Source organism: Podarcis vaucheri (genome assembly GCF_965113315.1).
Source record: "Podarcis vaucheri genome assembly, chromosome: 6".
Classification (NCBI taxonomy): Eukaryota; Metazoa; Chordata; class Lepidosauria; order Squamata; family Lacertidae; genus Podarcis; species Podarcis vaucheri.
This window is the reverse complement of record NC_138764.1, coordinates 107,224,272-107,247,807: the sequence shown is the minus strand read 5'-3', so window position 1 is coordinate 107,247,807 and position 23,536 is coordinate 107,224,272. Positions and strand designations below refer to the sequence as shown.

The following is a 23,536-nucleotide window of genomic DNA, read 5'->3' as shown; positions in this document are numbered from 1 at the left end:
TTTAAATTGCCATTCATTTTCTTGGTATTAACTCATTTCCACATCAAGAAACACTATTTTATTTTCATTTGGGATGTTAGAATGCCAAAACAGATTACTTCAGGTTACTTATTAATTGTGTGTTTTAGCATTTATTTATTTGGTTCCTCATAGGTCATTTTGTGTGTGTGTGTTTTACTTTGGGGACATGTTCATCACATGTTGAAAGTCAGTTTCATGAAGTTCTTTTATCAAATAGCACATGGTGAATTTAAAGTTTTTCCCCCATGGTTTTCCCATTTTTTTTTTTCAGTCTAGTAGTAATCTCCGTGGTTTTGATAATATATTTAATAATAATTTTTTTCTAAATCTGATGTCTTTGTGTCAAGTTTGTTTTCATCTGACTGGTAATCTAATTTTTTTCTTTCTTTTGTATTTTTTAACCTTTGTATTTTTTACAGTTCTCTTTCTATACATGTGGAGTAATTTTTATTTTATAATATGAAAAGAACACCAACAACAAAAACTAAGTGAAGGAAAGCAAACAAACTTAGCAGATAATAACAGTAATTATGTGGAAATGTGATAATAATATTGAAATGAATAAAATGCTTAATGTGCTAAGATTGTTATTACTTGCAGCTTCCCATGGAAACTGGAGGACATCCTTTTTGCCTTTTGCCCCTTCCTTGTCTAACTGTTTTTAAGTCCCCAAAACCCTGCCCCCTTACAGGATATCACGTCTACAGATGAGCAATGATGAAAAGCAGCAACAACCCCTCAACTCAGTTCTTCCGTCATCACAAGACACCAGAGTTTCCAAGTGCCCACAGCTATCTCTTTCAAAGGATATAGACTGCCAGGGGAGTGGGCCTGACAAGGGGGGTGGAGTTGACTTGCAAGGACATCTTTTCACTTGAACCTCAAGCCTCTGTGCTCCAGGATTCAAAAGATACATGCGTAAAAGATCACAATTGTGTCAAGATATGCAACTGATATTTAATTAGTTTGTTTTGTATTAAGTGTTATTATGTAGGAATGTTGAAATGTGTCTGACAGTGTGTTATTTCCACAAGGGGGGTATTTTTGTGTGTAATTTTTATGTTTAATGTCTTATTGCTTGCACACCAATTCTCATGCATTTTATACTTTCTGATAGCTCACACTATTGTGTAGTCCAATGTTTAGATAACCACATTTCATTGTCCCACCTGGCACTCTGCCGACTTTCCCTATCCATTTTAAAATGTGCTAAAACTTGCTTTACCAAGGAGAAGCTTATAAGATACATGAAGGTGCACATGCTTTGGTTTAGCAGGAATGATCCCTTATAGAGTTAAATTGACTTATTTGGACAAAGTGCCCTTTTAAGAACGGTTTTCCTTTAACAGACTGGTTTGAAAGGTTGAGAACCATGGGCACATAAATTCAAATTGGACTCAGTTTGAATTGGGCAAGTGTATCCAGGCTGCAATTAGCTTTTTGGTCCTTAAAGTGCAAGTGATCAACTTCCCAGGACTACAAGACCAGAGCCTGTAATAATAATAAGAAATCCCATGGATTTTGGCCAAGGCAAAGACATTTCTCTCAGGACGTGTCCGAAACCTGTGCCAGCTGTGGTGGGTGCCAGGCTACATGATAAATATGAAAGCCCTAAGTGGATTCACCAGGGATTGCAACTACTGCGACACCTTGCCGATGTGAGACCACAGAAGAGCTACCTTGACACCTGAGAACACACAAATGGCGGGGGGGGGGAGCAAACTGCACTTTGCAGTCATTAGTGGACCTTCCTGCCTAAATGTAAAGCATAGATCACTATTGAGAAAATATTTCTTCCGAGGTGCTAGAATACCACAAGTAACTGAGCAACAAAATATTAATTTACGTGATATCCTATGTCTAACTATGTGCACTGTTACACCATTATATTTCTGTGCAAATATCCTTAAAGCAGCATGATATTTAAGTCCCTTTCAGGTTTGCATAAAGCCACACATCCCATTCACCGAGATTTAGGGTGCGGAGAAAAGATTTGCAAGTTCTTACAGAACTTTAATGCAAATCTATCTCCGAATGGGGGACTGTTACGGAAGGGGGGGGGGGCATGTCTTCTTCACTACAATATATTTGCTCAATTTCTCTAGGACTCCATCACCCCTCCCCTGTCCTCCATAATCTCTCAAGTAATCCTGTCAAAATCACTCTGCCAAACCTTTCCTCGGGCAATGCCAGGTGACAGACTATGTGTACATGGACCATTGTCTTCTCAGGATGTGCTTATCTGCGCATATCTCCAGCTCTGCATATCCCCCCTCCCTCCTCCATCCGGCTCTCTGCATATTCACCCCTCCCTCCTCCATATGTTAATCTGTGTAACCCAACCTCTCCTTAATGTATTTATGATGTAACTGGGAGGTATTTTGCACTGTATTCTGGGATATGGAGGGAAATTTCAAAAGTTCATGTCACCCCTTTCTCGGGGTTCAATCTCGCCTTGAACCTGTTGCGCAATAAACTTGGACCTTCTGCAGTTTGCTCCTGTGTCCGGCTGAGCTCATTTTCTTCCGCAGGGACCCACGGACTTAGTCCGATGAGCTGGGTGGCAGAGTAACCCCGCACCCAGATTTTAGCCGTAACAATTGTATTTTAATATTTTGTTGGAAGCCGCCCACAGTGGCTGGGGAATAAATAAATTATTATTATTATTACTAAATCTCTGGCTGGTGGCCCTTGGGATGGCCTGGAAACACGTGCTGCGTCAAGAAACGAGCTCCCAGCCCTGGAAAAACAAGGAGGGGCAGCATTTTTCAAAAGGAAAAATCAAATTGAATCAGCAAATTACACTACATCCCTAAAAAATATTTCCCACCCATCCTGGGCGCCTCTGAAGGTCTCAGGCCCAGTGCCGAGGCAGGAGGAGCAGGAGGGCGGCCCGCCAAGGTCTCCCACGCGGCCCCCGCCCCCCCGCCCAAGGGAGCAGCGTGGCTCGGGCGCCCCCTGGAGGATAAGAGAAGCCGCTGCAGCAGAGCCGGGACGGGGCAGGAGGCGGAGCGGCGAGAGGCCCGTCCATCTGCGGCGCCCGAGAACCTCACTGTCTGGAGGGAGGGGGGAAAGGCGGGACCTGCGCTCCCATTGGCTCGCTCGCCGCGAGGCCCGTCCATCTTCGGCGGCCGAGAACCTCACTGGCTGGAGGGATGGGGGAAAGGCGGGACCTGCGCTCCCATTGGCTCGCTCGCCGCGAGGCCCGTCCATCTGCGGCGCCCGAGAACGTCAGTGGCTGGAGGGAGGGGGGAAAGGCGGGAACTGCGCTCCCATTGGCTCGCTCGCCGCGAGAGGCCCACCGTGCTTTGCGTGCTCGATTCTGAAGCGGCCCCGCCCCTCCCGCGCATGCGCCGTGAGGAGAGCGCCAGAGGCCGTGCGCTGCGCTCGCTTGGCCCGCTCGCCGTCGTCGCGGCCGCCGCGGAATATCCGGTGAGTGGCGGAGGCGGCGACCCCGACACCCCGTCCCCGCTCGGTGTCCCGTCCGCGACCCACAAAGACCCGCCCTCGTCGCCAGGGAGGGGCCCCGTTGCCTCGGCAACCCCCGCAGGCCCGTCGCTTGTGCGCGTGCGCAGTCCGTCGCGGGGGGGGAGGGAGCCGTGGGGGCGCGCGCCTCTCTCCGTCTGTCTAACTCTCTCTCGTGCACGCGCATCTCGTGGGCCCCGCCCTCTTCTCGCGCCGGGGGAAGGGGCCGCTTCTGCGGCTGCGCGGTTTGGCGGGGCCGGGGCTTTTATTCTGGGGGGGGCGAGAGGAGGTGGGCGGAGCCAGGAAGGTCACGTGGGAGTGGAGGGCGAATCCACCCCGAGGTCATCCAGCCTGACCCGCGGGCGATGCGGGAATGGGCAGCCCGAAAACGGGAAGGGAAGAAGGCGATCAAGGACTGTCAAGTGTTTCAAGTAGCCGTAGTCAACGTTTTTCTTTCTTTAAAGGAAATTCCCTTCTTCCGAATAGGATTCCTGGCAAGAAAAGGGAAACGTTGACAGCTGTGATGGCTGTGAACAAGTGAACAGATTAGCAGGACTTGGATGAATTCAGCAGCATAAGAGGAAGGAGGAGAGAGAGAGTAGAGCTTGGGAACTTGGAAGAAGCAAAAGAGACCAGAGAAGGAGAGGAAGGGAAGCCCTCAGCAGGCACGGCCAAACTCGGCCCTGCATCTGTTTTGGGACTACAATCCCCATCATCCCTGACCACTGCTCCTGCTAGCTAGGGATGATGGGAGTTGTAGTCCCAAAACAGATGTAGGGCCGGGTTTGGGGATGCCTGCAAGGTGTCCTTGTGTTGAGACCTTGCATTGTTGTGGTTTCATTTTCATTTTTCTCCTTCTTTCCTCCTTCTTTTTGAACTGAAATGAAGTTCTTTTTGAACTTTTTGAAATGAAAAGTACTTTTAAAAAAAGGAATTTGGGCTAAAGAATAGTAGAATCCTTGAGTTGGGAGGGCCCCCAAGGGTCCTCTAGTCCAGCCCCCTGCAGTGCAGGAATCTCAGCTCAAGCATCCAGGGCAGATGGCATCCAGCCTCTGCTTAAAACCCTCCAAGGAAGTCCCTTTCTGCAACTTGCCAAGTGTGTTCTCCCAGCGGCCAGCCAGATCCCTGGCAGATGCCAACAGCCACCCCATCTCTCTGCTTAAGAGCCTCCAGCGAAGGAGATTCCACCGCCTTTCGAGGGAGCCCCTTCCACCATAGAAGGCGCTTATCCTCAGGAAGTTCTTCCTGATCTTTAGTTGGCATCTCCTTCCTTGCAGTTGGAGTCTGTTGCATCAGGCCCTCCGCTCTGGAGAAGCAGAAAGACAACCCATCAGAGATTTCTCCTCCAGGCTAAACAGGCCCAATTCCCTCAACTGTTCCTCACAAGGTTTGGTTTGCAGACCCTTGAGCATCTCACCTTGTCTCTAGGCCTCTTAGACTGGGGTGTCCAGAACTGGACACAGGACTCCAGGCGTGACCAAGGCAAAATAGAATAGTGCTAGATTCAGGTAGGTAGCCATGTTGGTCTGACGCAGTCGAAATAAAAACTATTGTTTTTCCTGCCAGATTCAGAAATACAGGATCTCAAAGCAGCTGTCATTACAAAAGAATTTCAGAAATAGACTTGAAAGAGAAGTTGCTGAATTACAACTTATTACTAAACTGAAAACTATGGAGAGACCTGGTCTGAATAGAGATACGTACTGGATTCTTGTCTCATTACACATGCGAAAGCTATTTTTTGTCATTACATACTATCCCATGCTTTTTCCTGTAGGACTAATTGCAGTCATTAACAGTCACAGGTTTACCATATGCATTGAGTCAGTCACTCATCTCCTACTACCCTACTGAGAAAAACCCCACCCCACCCTCCCACTATATATAAGGGTCTGGTGACTTCTGTTTCAGTGTATCCGAAGACGTGACACGAAAGCTTATACCCAGAACAAACTTAGTTGGTCTCTGGACAATTTATTATTATTATTAGACAATTTATTATTATTATTAGAATAGTGCTGTTAGTTCCTTTGATCGTGACATGAGGCCTCTGAGATTGTAGTTCTTTAGCTGTGATTCCTGCAGTGGGTTTGACTACATGATGCTTGAGTTCCCCCCAAACTCTACAGTGTTAGGATTCCGTGATCTAGCACAGCACATTGCAAATGCTGTGTCTGGCAGAAAAAACAATAGTGGTCTGTCAAGAAGACCCCCAGCAGTTTACAAGGCATCCATAGGAAAAACATTTAGGATCCCCTTTTCTACCTCAGTGAAACACTTTCCATTATTTGTGATGGAAAGGTCTCTGGTCCCCTGACACGATGCTCCATGTAGCTCTGGAGAATCTTGATGCTTTTTAAAATCCTTCCATCAGGAAGTTTTGCCTGTGATTTTTTGTTAAGATAGCTGAGGAGGGTTCTTCCTGCTTCCTTTGCTGCTAAGGTATAAAAAGGGGCAAATTGCTTCAGGCCTAGCTTGAAAAGTTACATGGTTTTACAGAAATGAAATATTAATCCCACTTTGCAATTAGATGGACTGGTTGGATTTTTTTTCCAAAATCCTTAAATAACAAATCCATGCTGTAGCAATTTTGGAATTAAAAGTCGTAGAAAAAACTAGAGATGTTGGTGTTAGACTTTTTCAAAAGAGAAGGACCGGGACGCAAGGTTGACAAATAGTTCTGCTAATTTCTCAAGCTCTGTGTGTGCGTTTTGCTGGTTGCCGGGCTCCCATGGCAAAGTTCTGCTTTGGATAAGGAATTCCCAGGTTGCGCTTCAGAAGTGTGTTACTTTCTTAGTTCACAATTCTGGACCCAACTAGATGTGACGATGGAGAAGTTTGACTATATCTTGTCTTTCAGCATATGCAAATAGCATCCCGTGAGCCACGTCAGAACTGCTGGGAGCTTCACATTCCTTGGCACTCCATTTTCCACATCTCTGTCACCATGCCTTGTTGCAGTCTCAGTTGTCGCCTCTATGCAGACGTTTTGCAAACTCGATGAAGAGATTTGGCAAAAATGGGTGGCACCGAGAATGGTGTGTCCCAGAGGATGCATATAGTCAGTTGTTACCTGTTGGCAGGAGGCAGCAGAGAAGGCTAGCTAAGAAGCTGTGACTTGGCTAAACTGTTAAACGTTGCAAGTGGAAATGCTGAGCTGCTTCATGGTGGACAGAAGGAAGGGTGTGTCACAAATCATAGCTAGACCTCACTATTGTGCAGGGACACCAGATCACATTTCTGTGGGAAGAAGGTCAAGCTGAGCATCCTTGGAGTGTAGGCAATGGATTGTGAATATTAAGGGCCAGCAGAAAAGTGGGGTGTTGGGCTGCCCTCGTGGGGCTTGATTAGGAATAGCATCGTATTTTGTCCTAGTCCTCACTTCACCCACTGAGCTGGGAGCTGTAATTGGTTGTGGAAAGTGTTGTGTCTACAGGATTCAGGAGCTGCTTTGGGCTAATACTGTTGAGTTTCTTGTTTGCTTACCTAAAGAACTACTCTATTGAAATGAGTATTTGGGTTTCATCATTTTCAACATTAACTAGGAACGTATTTAAACATTCTGAAAGAGCCAATATTTCCAGTGTACCTACTCATTCTCCCCACATTTCCCCTCTGGCCTTTCCCATCTCTTGGACCTGCTGGGGCCCCCACCTCTGGAAGGCTAGTGCCATACTCTGATCCCCTCACAATCTGAAATCACGGCTGGCCTCACTGTAGACAAGTAAGTAGCATGGCTTTTGACACAGAACATTTTGATGCGTCTGCAGTCCTTCAGGAGCAGAAGAAACACTCTTCTCATAAGCTGCCTGCCTTTGATTTAAGATGGGAGGCAGCCTATCATCATGTGTGGGTACCTAAGACCGAATGAGAAAGGGGGGGGGGCTTTGTCTCTCCGGCATGCTACTCAATAAAAGATGCTGTGGACCTTGACCTCCAAGAGTGTTTTTGGCTCTGCCTTTGTCATCCTTTCAGCTCTCTCTGAGTGTCTTGTCTTCAGTCCCCGTCCCCCCAATACCAGCGGTGCTTAAACTTTGTGCCAGTATGTTACACTGAGCTCCCCAGTGTTCAGCCTAAGCTGCTGCCCTATCGTGGACTTTGTTTTTCAAATCCTGCATGTACCCCCCTGCTCATTCCCCGTGGAAAAGGCAGCTTTCAGATCTCCAGTGCCAGTCCTCACAGGTAAGCTGAGGCATGTTGGGGGGGGGTCCTTTGAAGAGCCCTTGAAGAAGTCCCTGGACACCTTGTGCCACTCGAGTTGGGCGAGAGCCAGCCGAGAGTGTTGACGGAGCGGAAACCGCTGCCGTGCGATGACTGGCAAACGTGCAGTTTGACCTGGAGGCTGGATTGCTGCCAGCACCGTCTCAACAGCTCCAGAGGTGGAAGGAAAGGAGGGGAGCAGCGAGCTGGGCCTGGCTGGGGAGCAAAGCAGGTTGCATGGAGGAGCAAGACGTCCGCCAGCGGAAAGGCTGCAGCCCCCTGCATCGGCGCCTTTGCAGTTGCAGATTTGTAGAAGCTTCCAGGAAGGCGAGAGGTTCTTCAGCCACACAGTAAAAATGGAAGAGTGAAAGAGAAGATGCCAAGAAGGGTTTCAGATAGTTTTCGCAAGCAAATTTCAGGGTTTCAATTTATGCTGTTTGACAAAACGAGCAGGAAAGAGGTGAGAAGATGCAGTTGACTGAGGGTCAACGTACAAGTGTGGATGCTTGAGATGTTTCAGAGAGATCTCATGATGGGACAGGAGGCAACCTGGTGGCACCTTGAATGCGCAGTACACATTGTTAGAGCAGAGTGTTAAAGGGCCCACTGAGGACTCGCTCCATAGGGGTGGTTCTTAATCAGATACTGCCATCGTCTTGCCTCGGGGCCCGATCCATCACTTTCTTTTCAGACTCGAGAGTGAACTGGGGCAGTAAACACATTAGGATGACATGGGACCCCAAAGCACAGGATCTCTTCCACCGATTATGTAAAGCAGAAAAGGCAAGGAGGCAAACTTGGAGGCACTTGCAGCCTGAGGGGCATGTAAGAAAAGGGGACTCTTTCGAAAGCAAAGCAGGAGGCTTTTGGTCTGACCCGCAAATGCACGACACATTCAAACTTTACTAAATTTAAGGGCTAGACTTGGCTGTGTGGAAATAGCACCAGCCCTCTGCTATTACTATCCAATGAGAGGTTTGAAAAGGGACAGCCACTTCCATAGCAAAAGATCTACCTGTGAATGAGTGGGAGAAAGAGGCTCGGAAGGGGTGACTCCACGGCAAGAAGGACTGGATGCCTGGGCTTCCTTCCCCACTCCCCACAAAAAGGAGAGTTGCCATATATTCAGGGTTACGTTTTCCCTTTGCTGCAGAAAAGCATTACAGCAGGGCTGGTTCTTCTTAGGCTTTGGGGAAATGGAGCTGGTCAGCTGTTGAAAGGGCTGCACCTCCAAATATTTTATTCTAAATATTTACGACGTTTCCTACGATGGTGCTATGCAAGTGATAGAAAAAATGGTAGGAATTGTTGGCTGTAATATGTATCTGATTTCCACCCAGTTCTTTTTTAGAATTAAGTTTTTTAGAGAATCTCGGTATGCAAGATTATAACACTGATATCTCGCTCTAGCTAATCTAAATAAATCTATAAAACTATCAAGTTCAGATGTGTTTTTTAATTGTGCCTTTGAGTGGTTAAAAATACAGAATGCGTTGATAGTCACTCTTTTATACCCAGCTAATCAAAGAAATGGGCTAAAGCATTTCTCTCCAAGTTTTCCAGCTGTGGTGTGTTGTTAGTTTTTTTTTTTGGGGGGGGGGGTAAACAAACTGCTCCTTCTCCAGGGCTGTTGTCTTTCTCCCATCCATCTATTTGGGGGGGGGGTGGAAGAAGGTGGCTTTTGACCCTGTGGACCCGCAGCCTCTCCTGCCCATCTCCTTTCCACGCGCTCTGACTTCTGAGATGCTCCCGCCCCAGGTGAGAGGGAGGCTTGTGTGGTTGGGCCTCTCCTGAGATGGTGCTTGCTGTGACTTCTGGGTGCGTCATCTAAAAGAAAAAGAATGAAAAGGATTTGCTCTTTTCAGAACTATTGCTTCATGCATGTGTAACTTGATTCAGGTCTGGCTGTTTTCAAACTTCTGGTTGACAGCCCTGGGTATTCTCACGTTGCAGCCCAGTAGTCTGATCTGGAGATGTGTGTGTTCTCCCCCCCCCCGCCCTCCTTTCCAGCACCTTCATTGGCCTTGTGGCGTAGCTCCAGCACCTTCCTGTCCCTTCGGATCCCTTTCCTCCTCAGCAGTTGCGTGCTGAGCGAATGTGGCTTTGGGAGCCCAGCTTGCTTCACAGCAACCGGGGTGGGGGCTGGTTGGCCGCCTGCCGGGTTTGCCTGGGCTTTGGCCTCTGTTTCCAGCCTGTGCCTTTGGGTCAGTTGGAGCAAAAAGCTGGCTCCTTCCTTCCTGGAGCTTGCAATTGGAGGATGCCGTCGGCCGACAACTTCACTGTACTGTATTCCTGATGTAATAAAGGTTGTTTCAGTGACAGCACCTCGTGGCGTGGTCTTCCTTGCACCCTCTGGCCGCCTTTGAACGTTGATGCTTTCTTTTCAATATGCTGACGATCTTTTCTTTGTTCCATAGCATTGAACAGACGGGTTGATTATTCTTTTCAGATATTAATAAAGCAGCGGGAAGAAGAAATATGAATAAGGCTCCCTCAAGGTCCAGCCCAGCACGAAGGTAAAGTACCGAGAAGCATCAAGTTCCCCTGGGAGTTTGGGCTCAGGGCAGAAATGCACCTTCCTCCGCGGACGGTGGAGCTTCTCCTCCGAAGGGAATCCCACGAGGATTCTGCGATTCTTCCTGGTTGCAGCCTTCCAGGCGGCAAGATCGTTTTGCCGCCAGGCTCCTCCCAGGCTCGGGGCAGGTTGCAGGCAAGGAGAGCTGCAGCCTGTGTGACCCGGGGCGTCCCTGGCGAGCGCCTCGGAGTCAAGAGCGTCCCTCGGGCTGTACCACGAAGGAGAGGGCAGCAAGACTCCTTGCGCCCAGGGGCAGAGGCTGCGTGCCGGGGTGCCGGGGAGCGCTTCCTCCCCCCTCCCCGTGCTGGCATGCTTTTCCGTTGCAGCGGCATTGCCCCCGAAGAGGGGCACAGATAACATCATCTTGGCAAGAGGATCCTCCTGTCCTCTCTTGGCGCTGCGTCAAGTGTGCCCATCGTGCACGGGCACTTCTCTTGGCATCAGTACAGAGCTGTGCACAAGCCCCAGACCTGGCTGCCGCTTCTGCTAGCTCAGGAGCCGGGACATCACCAGGGTGCCAGTGGCCAAGGCGCAAGCAGAAGCCGGAGCATCACCCTTGATGTTAGCAGCTAGCGCGCTAGCGTGCACCAGGGCACTGCTTTGCTCTGAGCGCTGTGAGCAGAGCGCACGCGAGGGGCAGGCATGGCATTGCTGTGAGTGTCGGAGGGGGGGATGAGCGGAGAAGGGGGCACGTGGCCACAACCTGCCTGAGCTCTGGCCCTACCAGGGGTCTGCCTGTACCTCTGGAGCCTAGCGAGGGCGTTCGCAGACCTACATGGGAGGAGGGTGCTGGCTTTCTCCCCAGGGAGGTGCCCTTTCTGGCTCTGTGGCATTTCTTGGGTTCCCCTGTCAAGAGCGCAGTTCAGCTGAACTTGCTGAAATCCATTTCAAACGCCACTCGTGTGAAGCCTGAAGAAAACATGAGAAGTGCTGCTGCCATCCCTGAGCCTGGGGAGAACGAAGCTTGGGAACTGAAATAAAGAACCGTTGCGCAGTGCTTGAGTTCTTGGTAACGTCCAGGGTTGGCCCTGAGTAAAGGCCCTGCGTCCAAAGGGTGCTGGTTTATTGCGTACACATCACTGACGCTTGGCTCCAGACGAGGAGTCCTCTGACTGCCCCACTTCCTTAACTTCTCCAGGCATTCTGCCTGTCCACATTCTCCTACTGTCCACAAGGTTTGTTCCGTAAGATGTGCTGCTCTGTGGTCCGGGACCACCTTCTTTTCCGAAATGTGAGAGCTCCCCTTCTCCTGCTGTACCTCCACAGGCCGTCACTCACTTCTTTTGTTTCCTGGTCTTGTTATACCTCTGTGGTTAGAAACAAATCCCGAGGGAGCTTTCTCCCCTATTGAGCGCTGAGCCCAGCCCAGGGGCGGATGTGGTGGCGGAGCCCATTGTCACTGCAGGCTCACTTCAGACCAACACCAAGACGTCTTGGGGGGGAGCCCATCTAGAAGATTAAGCTGAGGGGGTGCTCAATGCTGATAGGCTTGTGCGGGAATTGACCAAGGCCCCGTTGTCCCTGGGGTGATAGAACAATCTGGGCTGCACCACTGCGAACCACCAGGGGGGGCTTGGGTGGCTGAAGCCTCCTTCATAGGAATTCTTCCCTGCACGCAGAAAGCTAGTTGTTGGAAAGGCTCCGGCGCAGGCATCTCCGTGACAGGGTGGTTTTGTATGTGAAGAGAGGGTCTTCTCGTGGAAAGGAGTGTTAGGTCACGCATCCCCCCGCTAGTCTTGGAAGCAGGAGAGCCCAGCTGCAGGTCGGGCACTGGGGTGAGAACTAGGCCAGGACCCCTTTGCCTTCTGAAGCCAGGCTGCGGGTAGTAGTAGTAGTAGTAGTAGTAGTAGTTGTTTAGTAGTAGTAATAATAATAAATTTATTACTTATACCCCACCCATCTGGTTGGGCCTCCCCAGACACTTTGGGCAGCTTCCAACAGAATATTAAAAACACAGTATGACATCAAACATTAAAAGCTTCCCTAAACAGGGCTGTCTGTCCGCTGTTCCTCTCTCAAGTGTTCCTCGACTCTTGTTCCAGGAGGGGCCTTGCCCTGGCAGCTGGGGACGACCCCGCTGACGGCGCCCACTGTCTAAAGAACTTTCCCCGGTTCTTCTTGCAGAGAGGCCTTGCCCTATGGAGAGAGAGATGGACGACGCGACCGCTCTCCAAACCGCCACAGCCTTCCGAGAGACGCTCAAGAGAGCCGGAATGGCAGAGATTCCCGCGATGCGTGGGTGAGAGATGTGCACAGCAGCGGCAGAGAGCCGAGAGACTTCCGGGACTCCAGAGACCTAAGGGACCCTCGGGACACCCGAGAGCCTCTCTACGAGCGCTACAGGGAGCCTCCCTACAGGTATGCATATCCTGGGAGCCTCCTGGAGTGGCACAAGGGGGGTGCTGTTGGGAGTGGCGCTTGGCTGCTGCAGTCGGAACATGTCTCCCCGTGTCTGCCTTGCAGGCGAGAGGAGGGCTATGACCGCTATGCGCGCCCGGACGACTATTACCGGAGAAAGGATGACCAGTACTATGACCGCTACCGAGACCCGTTGGACAGACCCACCTTGAGCACTGAAGGTGGCTATCGGATCCGTCCGTCCGAGGCTGGTGGGAGTGGGGTGGGCGGTCCTGCCAGGAAGGGGAGGGCGCCAGGTGAGATTCTCTGCCCTGACCCTGGTGACTCTTCCCTCAGAGCGCATGAAGCGGGAGGAGCGGCGGCGGGAAGATCTGTATCGCCAGTTCTTTGAGGACATCAAGCGGCGCATTGATTCGGAGCGGCCGGTGGACTGCTCAGTGATTGTGGTCAACAAGCAGACCAAGTAAGAGCTTGTCAGGCGGGGCCACGGCCCTCGCTGTCCTCCCAGGTGCTGCTCCTGCATTCTGGCTGTTGTGGGGCTGGTGGTGGGGCTCTTTCTAGGCACGTGTCCCGACCGCTTCGTGGCATGACACCCTCACAGCAGGGGCACACAGTAAAAGCAGAGCGAAATGCAAAAGCGCAGGCTCTATGAACGGTAAAGGAACCCACCAGATTCTGAAAGAAGAAAACCATCTCTACAAACGCCGAAAACAAGGGAGCCATTTCATCTTGGCTTTGCTGGCCAGATCCTTGTCAGATTCTAGCCTTGTGAGCCCCACATGATGAGTGCATGGAGCCACCCAACTGTCAATCACCTGACATCACAATGACATTGGGGTGTTAAGAGTTCTTTGAAGTCCCAAAATTTGGACTGCAAGGCACCACTCTGAGCTTGCAGACTACATGCGGTTTCTGCTTTCCTGCGCATTGGCTGATTGGCAATTGAGCCGAAAGCTGCTTCTGCAGTTGTTGGCTGTGTGGGTGAGCGAATTCCTCCCCCCCCCAGCCCTCACTTGCCCAGCTGATCCGTCTGACAAATGGCAGAGACAAAGCCTGATTTCCCTTGCTAATGCAGAACCAAGAGGACACTTCAAAGCTCCCAGTGGCCCGCTGGCTGCCATGTGCCTATCTGCCGGCACACCTGACACCACATGGGATGTCAGGTGTGGGGCAGGCAACTGGTTTGGGGGAAAGGATCTTGAGGTCCAAATTTGAACCCCTGGCTGGCCATGTTTGCCCCACAAGTGGAAGATTTCTTACTCCTAACTTCTGTGTTCCACCTGGCGTATGATGAGGAAGCAGAGAGAGGTGCCGGCAGTTTGAGGCGCAGGCTCAGGTGCAGCGGCTTCTGTTTTGCGCAGGGAGTACGCGGAGTCGGTGGGGCGCAAGGTGCGCGATCTTGGCATGATGGTGGACCTGATCTTCCTCAACTCGGAGATGTCTTTGCAGCAAGCCCTGGACGACGTGAGCAGAGGGGGCTCTGCCTTTGCCATTGTCATCACCCAGCAGCACCAGATTCACCACTCCTGCACCGTCAACATCATGTTTGGCACCCCACAAGGTAGGGTGGCGAGCGAGGGGCTGCTGCTTCCCACAAAGGGAAGGGCCTGTGCCCCAGAACCCACAGGATGCCCAAGTGGAGGAGGAGGAGGGTGTCTGCTTTGGGTCTCCTGGCTTGTGAGAGCTGGAACCTCTGTGTGTTTTCAGAAGAATCCTAGAACCGTTGAGTTGGAAGGGACCCCGAGAGACATCTAGTCTCTGTCCCTGTCGTGCAGGACTCTCAGCTAAAGCATCCTGCATAGATGGCGTTCCAACCTCTGCTTAAAAGCCTCCCAAGGAAGGAAAGCCCACCATTAAGAGGAAAGCCCCCCCCCAAAGCAGGGTGTCTTTTCACCGTCTGTCTCTTGCACAAATGTGTGCACCCACAGCCCCAGTTAATCAGCAAAATTCAAGCTGAGCTGAAACTTCAGAATTCCCTTTGCAAGAGGCAGGCAGACGCCAGAGCCCTCTAGAGTGGCAGGGGAGGCTTCCGGCTGCAGGGAGAGCAGCTCTCGGGAGACCCGGCCGGGAGGAGGGCTGTTCCTGCCGCTGTTGCCCTGGCGCCACGGGGGTTGCTCACGCACGACCTTTCCCGCCGCAGAGCACAGGAACATGCCACAGGCGGACGCCATGGTGCTGGTGGCGAGGAACTACGAGCGCTACAAGACGGAGATCCGGGAGAAGGAGCGCGAGGTGATCGCCAGGCAGGCCGCCAAGATGGCCGACGAAACCATTCTGCAGGAGCGGGAGCACCCCCAGCAGGGGGAGGAGGGAATCCGCGGGGGCCACCCCCCGGGCATCCAGACGCTCCTGAACTTGCTGTGCGACAACCGCTACCTGACCTCCGAGGAGACGGACAAGATCATCAACTACCTGAGGGAACGCAAGGAGCGGCAGCTGAGAGCTACCACCGACTCCCATCCGGGTAAGTTCTCCGCCAGGGAGGCGAGAGGAGCTGGTCAAGGATGCCTACCCTCCCCACCTACTTGAACCAGGCCCACAGCGTTTGGGCTCCCCAAAACCACTACGTGGGGCTACCTTTGAAGGTGACTCGGAAACTGCAGTTAATCCAGAATGCGGCAGCTAGACTGGTGACTGGGAGTGGCCGCCGAGACCACATAACACCGGTCTTGAAAGACCTACATTGGCTCCCAGTACGTTTCCGAGCACAATTCAAAGTGTTGGTGTTGACCTTTAAAGCCCTAAACGGCCTTGGTCCAGTATACCTGAAGGAGCGTCTCCTCCCCCATCGTTCAGCCCGGACACTGAGGTCTGGATCTGAGAGCCTTCTGGCTGTTCCCTCACTGCGAGAAGTGAAGTTACAGGGAACCAGGCAGAGGGCCTTCTCGGTAGTGGCGCCCGCCCTGTGGAACACCCATCAGATTATCTGACTTTTAGAAGACATCTGAAGGCAGCCCTGTTTAGTGAAGTTTTTAATGTCTGACACTGCATTGTTTTTGATACTTGGTTGGAAGCCGCCATGAGTGGCTGGGGAGATGGGTGGGGTATAAATAAATTATTATTATTATTATTATTATTATTATTATTATTATTATTAAAGCACTAAGCCTGTAGCAGGGGTCAGCTGGGGCTCCAGAGACTTAACCTGGCCTTTCCTTCTCCGCAGCTTCGCACACCCGGCAGCCCCTCGGAGCCTCTTCCGGGTCTTCTCTGGGCACCTCGGCCAGCCTGAGCGGCACCCAGAGCTCGCAGGCCCTCTCCTCGGCCCCCTCGGCCCCTGTGGCCTCTACCCCCCAGCAGGAGCTGCAGGCCAAGATCCTCAGCCTCTTCAACAGCGGGGCAGCCCTGGCCACGGCCAACAGCAGCTCGGCCACGGGAACCTCCCAGAACACCGGCTTCTCCACGGGGCCCAGCACACAGAACCGGCCCAGCGCCACCAGCAGCGGATTGGGCCAGCCTCAGCAGCGGGCCCCGGCCCCGGGCCCTCAGTTTTCTAGCCACGGGGGTCCCACCAGGGGGGCAGGCCCTCGGGCCGCGGCTCCCCAGGCCTCGCAGCCGCTGTACCAGAACCGCCCGCCAGCCCCCAGCAACGCTTCCGCCTCCAGGCCAGCGCCGTCTTCCGGGATCAACTTTGACAACCCCAGCGTGCAGAAGGCCCTGGACACGCTGATCCAGAGCGGACCGGCCCTCACGCACCTGGTGAACCAGACTGTGGGGCAGGCACGGGCCGCCCCCTCCCAGCAGCAGCCGCTGGGCTCCTACCATCGGCACTACTGAGGCCAAGGGCAGCTCTCTCCCGCCTCCTCTCCCCAAGGCTCCCCTTTGTGCATGCCCCTTCCCATGCCCCCCTCCCTCACTGGGGCTCTGCTGCCCCCTCTCCGGCCCAAGGGGGCTGCTGCAGGCGGGGGCAGCCTGCTCCTCCTCTCACGCAGAGCCAGAAGGGCTAAGGCGAGTGGAGTGAGTGTCTTCCTTCCTTGCTCTAGGGCCCCCTCCGTTCAAGGAAGCTGCCTGTGGACTTCATGACCCCCCCCCCCGGTTGCTTCTTTTCAGCAACAGCCCCAGAAACGCAGTCCCAGGCTCTGCTGTGCAGTTCAGGCCCCTCCCTGCAAGAAAAGGGCCAAGCGATGTTTTCTCTATTGGGTGGTCCTGTTGCCCCCTTGATTTCATGTTGTACAAACTTGAATTTGCGTTGGAAACGGGGGTGTCTGTTCCTTTGCAGCTGGAGAGGCCTATTCGTGGGGGTTGTTCCTCACCCCCCCCTTTCTGAAGCTGTAGATGTTCTGTTCTTGAATGGTTTTGTCATGTAGATTCCTCTGCATTGTTAACTGGAGGATGCCACTTTTTAATTAAAAAAAGGTATATATACACACACACATCTGCCTTAAAAGAAAATGGTTGTGGGTCTTGCAGGCTGTTCCTGATGCCGCCGGAGGCCCTGAGCGTCTCGTGCCTGCCTTGGGCACCCATCCTCCGCGTGCCCCCGAGGGAGCACCTGTACTTTGTGCGAGAAGCGCACTTCTTTTTCCAAAATGCTGCAGAGGAGGGTGTGTAGTTCAGGGGGTGTTTGCTCGTAGGTCAGGGCTCCTCCCCCCCCCCCTCTGGGGAAGAATGACAAAAGAGCCATCAGCTGGACCTCAGGCTCCCCACCTCCACCCCCAAGACTGAGCTCCTCATCGCTCTGGGGCTGGACACCTGCCCAGATTTGGTCCCTGCCAGCCCAGCATCTCCCCAGGAGATCCGTGTAGAACCAAGAGCACCCTCACCGGGCCAAAGGCCAGATTCCATGTCAAGCGCTTCCTAGGTTCCTAACACACACACAAATAGTTAACAAGTTTGTCTAAAATTTTCATGAATACCCTTGGGCGTATTAACGTTCCTCAATCTTGCTGCCTTTCTCCCAGCCCATGCAAGGCAGATCAATGACTCAATGGTAGAGTTCCCAGTGCAAAGCAATTTTTTGAAGAAAATGTGGGGTGGCCCCTAATAATCAAAGGATTTGGGGTATACTAAAAAACAGACCATAAAATTTGTGATATTGCCACAAATCGTGTATCCCCAAGCAGTAGGAACAACTCCATTGCTCCACTACCACTGAATTTTTTAAAAAGGCGATTGTGTCCCTGATTTGCAAGTGTTCTATATGCCAAGTGTGTTTATGGAAGACAATCTTGGCTACAAGTGATTGAAGAAGAAGAAGATACATGAAAGTATTCAAACATGGTCTTCCATACTTGTAATCTGAGTTGGTTCATCTTAGCAAAACTTAGCAGCGTATGGTTTTGTTAACTGAGGGATCTTGCACCTTTAAGACATAGGCTATGGCTTGATAAAGTATTGGGGAAGACAGAGTAGAAAGCAGCTGGAATTTTGTAATGTTGATGGTTTTGTAATGTTGGCCGTGTCGCCAACCAGGTGCCCCCACAGGAAAGCAGCAAGCAGGATTCCAGCGCCAGAGCGCCCTCCTCTGCTTCCAGCAGCTGATCTTCAGGAGCCCTGCTGCCTCTGGTCATAGGCAGAGCATGGCCATGACGGCTAGAAGTCGCCTCCCCCCCCCCAGCCCTCTCCGTGGATCATCTCAGGACACCGTCTGGCCCCCTGCCTTGCCGCTACAGGGGCAGCTTCCCATATGTAGGCAAGCGGTTGTGCTTTGGGAGGCTGCCCCCCTGCTTGGATATTTTTAAGAAGTATAAAAAACAAATCTCTTGCGCAGTGTCTCTCCCTACCCCCCGCCCGAAATGGGCTCTTCCCCAACAGAGGCTTGTCTTGAGGGGGAAAAGGCGCCTTCAGTTTAGCTCTGCAATCTTGATCTCAAGATCCTTCTGGGAGAATGTGTGCTGAGAGCCTCCCAGCCCAGGATTTCCATTCTCCTTTTCATTTATACGGCTTGCTCAAACGGTTTTCTAAACGTTGGGCAGTAATTGTAAAAGCTCCTTTTTGTGTTGGTTGTAACCCCTGGCATCACCAAGAGGGCCTGGCTGTTTGTCTTTCAGTGCTGGGACATGTGAGTCTCCCCCCTGCCCCCCCCCCCAGCAGTCTTTAACATCAGCAGTAACATCTAGACCATGGGAGCATTTCAGCCCTGTTCTTGAGTTCATTTAAAATCTAAAACAGCTTAGTTTGTATTCCTTTCTTTTAATTTGTGCCAGTTAGGTTTTCAAACCTTTTTTGTAAACTCAGTTTTAGAAACTGTACCTTTGAGTCCTCAATCCTTTATTACTGTGCTCCTGCTCTCTAGGCTTGCTGCGGCGCCTGAACCCCATTCAAGAGTAGCTCCATGCAGGAGAAATGGAAGCAGTCCCCGGTGGAAGGGAACTGCAGCGTTTGCCCCAGCCCGGAGCCCCTCCCTGTGGATGCAATGCAGAACGGCAAAGACCTCTTCCGCCCTATCCTGCCTCCAGGTCTTCAGCAGCTGTAGGTCAGTCACGGGGTGGCAGAACCCCAAGAGCCTTGTCTCCCCTCCCTGGGCCGTGTGAGCGGGGCCAGTGCAAGCTGTCGGGAAGGCAATTCCGGTTTCCTTCCAGCCTGCTCAGCACTGATCGACCGCTTGTAAAAATAAGAACCTAAGGTCCCAGATCAGGCCAGTTGCCCACCTAGGCCAGCATGCCGTTCTCTCTGTGGCATGTGGAATACCCCCCAGAAGCGTCCCACCACAAGACTTTCTCCCCTTCTGCATGTGCATAGCTCTCGTGACTGGAAGCCCCAGGGAGTCCCCCTCCTGCAGGAACTCGCCCTCTTCTAAAGTCACCTAGGTAGGGGACCATCAGTGCCTCCAGTAGGGAGTTCCAGAGGTTAACTATGTGCCGCTTGAAGGCGGACTCTGCGCACACGCAACATTCTCCTTCAGGACATAAGCAGGCTGCCCGCAGTCAATGAAGGGTGTAATAAAATCCTTTTTATTGCATTTTGTGCAGACAGGAATCTAAAAAATAAAATACAGTAGAAGCGTCAACACAAGCAGTCAACAGAGGAGGAGCCACAACCCCATGGGTATCTATTGGCATAGAGAACTGCGCGGGGGGGGGGCAGTAGCCAGGCAGCCCACAGAAACACTCGCACAAAAGTAGAGGCAAGCCTAATGCGCGCTCCTTTGGATCGGCAACCTGGTTTATTTACAGGGAGGAAACTGATCGGCGTTGCTTTGCACACACAAATCCCTAGAACACAAAAGCCTACGATGGAGGAGCTCACGAAAGCTATCGAAATATTGCACTCGAATCAAGAGTCACTTGGATGGACCTAAAACAGGTTAGCTACGGTGATCGGATTATAAAGGTTACTGGATGGTGGGAACATTCATTAACAAAGATATTGCACATGGAGCTTTGGGGGGGGGAGTGTGTTTTAACCAACACAAATAGGGCCTCCGGGTCCTTCCCTTCTTCTCAGAAGCAGCATCTCTGAAGGACCAGGACTCTCCAAGGAGCGAGCCTTGGCCGGAGACCCCTTCTCAGTGCGCACGTTAGGGATGAATCAAAATTCCTTTCTCCTTTTTTGCTGTTTCTGAAGCTGGTCCTGTTTCCACTGCAACCCCCCCCCTCCCAGCAGCAGTGCATGTCCTGCCCCCCCCCCCCGATCACAAGAGGACCCTCCCTGGGCGGACGGGGCTGCAGGGGCTCCAGGGGAGAGCGGCACACGGGACACACACACACACGGGGGCCAAACGTGCGGGGTCAGAACGGGGGGTGTAAACTCGCATGCAGTGCCACCTGCTAAGCGTGGCCCTCTCCTGAGGGACTGGGAGATACGGGGGGGGGGGGAGTGGGGCAGCTGGGAGGGGAAGGAGCCAGGAGGCAACCGTGCTCAGGGGAGAAGAAGACACCCCCCCCAGGCTCTCTGGAGGTGGAGGGGGGTCAGACACACCCTCTGAACAACCCGCATGGAAAGTGCGCCGGGGGGCAGATGCAACCCCACCAGGTGGGTGGTGAAGGGGCAGTGAGGGGCAGTCTAGCTGCTAGGGGTGCGGGCGATGGGAAGCTGCAAGCCCTGCCTTGCAGTGGGTGGTCTGGAGGACCTTTGGGGGTCCCTGCCTTGCAGGGGTGTGGACTGGAGGACCCACTGGATCTTCTCCAACGTGGGGGGTGGGGATGGGCTCTCTTTCCTTGGAGGTTTTCCAGCAGTGCCCGGGGGATCATCCAGTGGTGATTCTTGAGCTCTGTTTCCTGCGTGGCGGGGGCTATCCTAGATGACCTTGGGGTGTCCCTCCCAGCTCTGCAATTCTATGCTCCTGCAGCCACGGCCTGGCCCTGGGAGAGGAGGTGGGGAGGCACGGGGGCCAAGCTGCCTGGTGGGGCGCAGGGCGAGGGGGACGCGGAGAGTTTGAAGCTTAGCAGGCCGCACTCAGAAGTGGAAGCTCAGATCTGCTGTGAAATAGGTTCAGGTGGTTCTGGCCCTTTTCCCTGATAAGAACCCTAAGAAGCTAAGAAGAGACAAGTGCACAAAGGAGGAAACAGCCGCCGGCGCCGTCCGGTCTCAGCGGAACTCCCTGCCACTGCACGGCGCCCGTGGAGAAGTGCGCGGCGCCCGTTCACCAAGCCGGTCAAGGCCTGGCTGGCGTCTCGGCCAGCCACCCACCCACCCCACCCGCTGGATCTCTCTCTCACTCTATGTATAGACTTTCATCTCGTTTCTGTCCCCCCCCCCACATAAATATGACCCCTTTAAAAATACATGTCCTGTGCTATTTACAATATATACAGCCCCACATCAGGCAGAGCGATGTCCCTCTGGCTACGGAGGACTATTCACATTGGTTAAAAGCCCCACAGCGGACACTGGGGGGGGGAGAGGGAGGGGCTGCGTCACACATTTTGGGGGGAGGCAAGGGAGGGAGGCTTCGTTGTTGCGATTCCTGCATTGCAGGGGGTTGGACTAGATGACCCGTGGGGTCCCATTTCAAACTCTGCGATTCTAGGATGGGGGGAACAGAATCCCCCCCAAAGCATCTTAGCCCTTTGTTGAGCCAGATGAGAACCGGGGGGGGGGATGCAGGAGGGCGGGTGGGGGGTCATTAAGTGCATCCGGCTGAGGCAACCTGCCTCCCCCAAGGGAGAGACTGCAGTCCCATATGGGGCATTTGGGGAATGTCGGCGGGCGAGGAAGGGGCCACAGAAGCAGGAGGGTGGCGAGAGGGCCCCCCGGCCCCACTGTGGCCCCTGGGTGGGGGGTGTCACCTGGCAGCCCAGCCCTGCGGGCCGGGAGAGCCAGTCCTAAAGTGCAAAGGGGCTGTGGTCTTGCCTGGGCCCCAGTGGGGTCTGTCCTGTCTCCTCTCCTGTCCCTTTTGGCAGGAAGGAGGAAACGCAGACCCCAAAAGGCGTGGCTTCTCCGTCCGAGACGGGGCAGACAGACCCATCTCTGCGGCCCAGTGCCCCTCTGGGCCGGACGGGAAGAGCAAAGTGCAAAATGGTTGGCAGGTTTGGAGGGGCTTGGCGGGGGGACGGGACACAAGATGACCCCTTTTCCCACTCGACAACTCTGCCATTCTAAGCCCAGGCAGCCTGCAGGGGGTCAGCAGTAGTTGCCAGGCCCTCCTGGGTAAAAAGGGCAAAGCAGGAGGACGGGGTTGGACTAGATGACCCCAGGGGTCCCTTCCAACTACAAGTCTACGATTCTGTGAAAGCTGCCCAGCCCCGTTGCTTTGGTCCCCAAGAGGGGGCTTGTCTTAGGAGGGCGGGGGGGGGGGAGAGTCCAGCATTGGCAAGGGAAGAAGCATGCTGGTGGCCTCGGCTGGTGCCCTCTCCCCACCGTGGGGGCTGGTTGGGGGGACGGGGCGGGGGGAGCAAGGAGCACACCCGACAAAAGGCAACGATAGAAAAGCAGGCAGGGTCAGGGCAAGGGGCTCGGCGCGTCCGAGTCTCCGGCCTCCCGGGGAAGTCACTTAGCTGCCGGCGGCCGCCCTCCGTCCCACGGCGAGAGCCGGCCCTAGAGCCGAGGTCGATCTATGGGTCAGCGGTATCAGCCGTGCCGCTGGGTGGGAGCTGGCGGCCGTGGTGCTTGGATGGGTGCGCCTGGCGCTGCAGTTCACGTGCGGAGAGACGAGTGGAGCGGCGTTGGGCGGCGGGCCCTCCCTGCTGGCTCTCCGGGAGAGATGGGTGCGGAAAGGGGCAGGCGGGGCTCTCAGGCGGGGCACAAACCTCCGGGCAACGGACTCGGCCAGCTTCTCAGGAGTAAATGGTGATGACCTCCCGGCCGCCACCGCGCACCAGCAAGACCCGGTCCAGGTGCTCCGTCAAGACTTCCAGGAACTCCATGTCTGGGGGGGGGCAGTTAAGGAGCGGAGGGGCACCCAGGGCACAGAGGAGAGCCCCCCCCTGGCCCTGGCCCACCCTCCCCAGAAGAACCAGGGACCTGATTCTTCTCTGCCCTTTTGGGTTCCAAATGCGCTTGTCCAGGTAGGACCAACTTGGCCACTTAGCCCTGCTGATCATTGGGTGTCTACTGACTGGGGTTTCGTTTTTTCTTTTCTTTTCCACAAAATGACCTCTGAATTTTATTGATATTGATGCTGCATTTTATGTTGTATTTTATGCTGTTTATGGGACGCGGGTGGCGCTGTTAAACCACAGAGCCTAGGATTTGCCAATCAGAAGGTTGGCAGTTCGAATCCCCGCGACAGGGTGAGCTCCCGTTGCTCGGTCCCTGCTCCTGCCAACCTAGCAGCTCGAAAGCACGTCAAAGTGCAAGTAGATAAATAGGTACCGCTCCGGCAGGAAGGTAAACGGCGTTTCTGTGCGCTGCTCTGGTTCACCAGAAGCGGCTTAGTCATGTTGGCCACATGACCCGGAAGCTGTACGCCGGCTCCCTCGGCCAGTAAAGCGAGATGAGCGCCACAACCCCAGAGTTGGCCATGACTGGACGTAATGGTCAGGGGTCCCTTTACCTTTTACCTACGCTGTTTTTAAGTCGCATTTCAATTAATGT

The 23,536-nt window shown here is 53.3% G+C and overlaps 2 protein-coding genes across 5 annotated transcripts in view; one reads left to right on the top strand and one right to left on the bottom strand.

Moving 5' to 3' along the window:
• The first annotated feature begins 3,354 nt into the window (after positions 1-3,354).
• NCOA5 (nuclear receptor coactivator 5) lies at positions 3,355-16,990 on the top strand. Of its 3 annotated transcripts, none has more exons than XM_082226127.1 (8): positions 3,355-3,453; positions 10,136-10,202; positions 12,386-12,619; positions 12,725-12,840; positions 12,956-13,082; positions 13,981-14,180; positions 14,760-15,083; positions 15,786-16,990. In XM_082226127.1, exons 2-8 carry the CDS (start codon positions 10,165-10,167, stop codon positions 16,394-16,396), a joined length of 1,650 nt encoding a protein of 549 aa, XP_082082253.1. In that variant the 5' UTR covers positions 3,355-3,453; positions 10,136-10,164; the 3' UTR covers positions 16,397-16,990. The 3 variants fall into 3 exon arrangements, with proteins under 3 accessions (XP_082082253.1, XP_082082255.1, XP_082082254.1); XM_082226129.1 differs by lacking the exon at positions 3,355-3,453 and adding an exon at positions 5,469-7,210; XM_082226128.1 differs by lacking the exon at positions 3,355-3,453 and having other exon boundaries at positions 7,217-10,202.
• A 5,231-nt stretch (positions 16,991-22,221) lies between these two features.
• Positions 22,222-23,536, bottom strand: part of SLC12A5 (solute carrier family 12 member 5) — a 108,080-nt gene continuing 106,765 nt past the window's right edge. For both annotated transcript variants that reach the window (XM_082225860.1, XM_082225861.1), the window contains exon 26: positions 22,222-22,868. In XM_082225860.1, the coding sequence (XP_082081986.1) occupies positions 22,777-22,868 (92 nt within the window). In that variant the 3' untranslated portion in view covers positions 22,222-22,776. The remainder of the gene's footprint in view (positions 22,869-23,536) is intronic.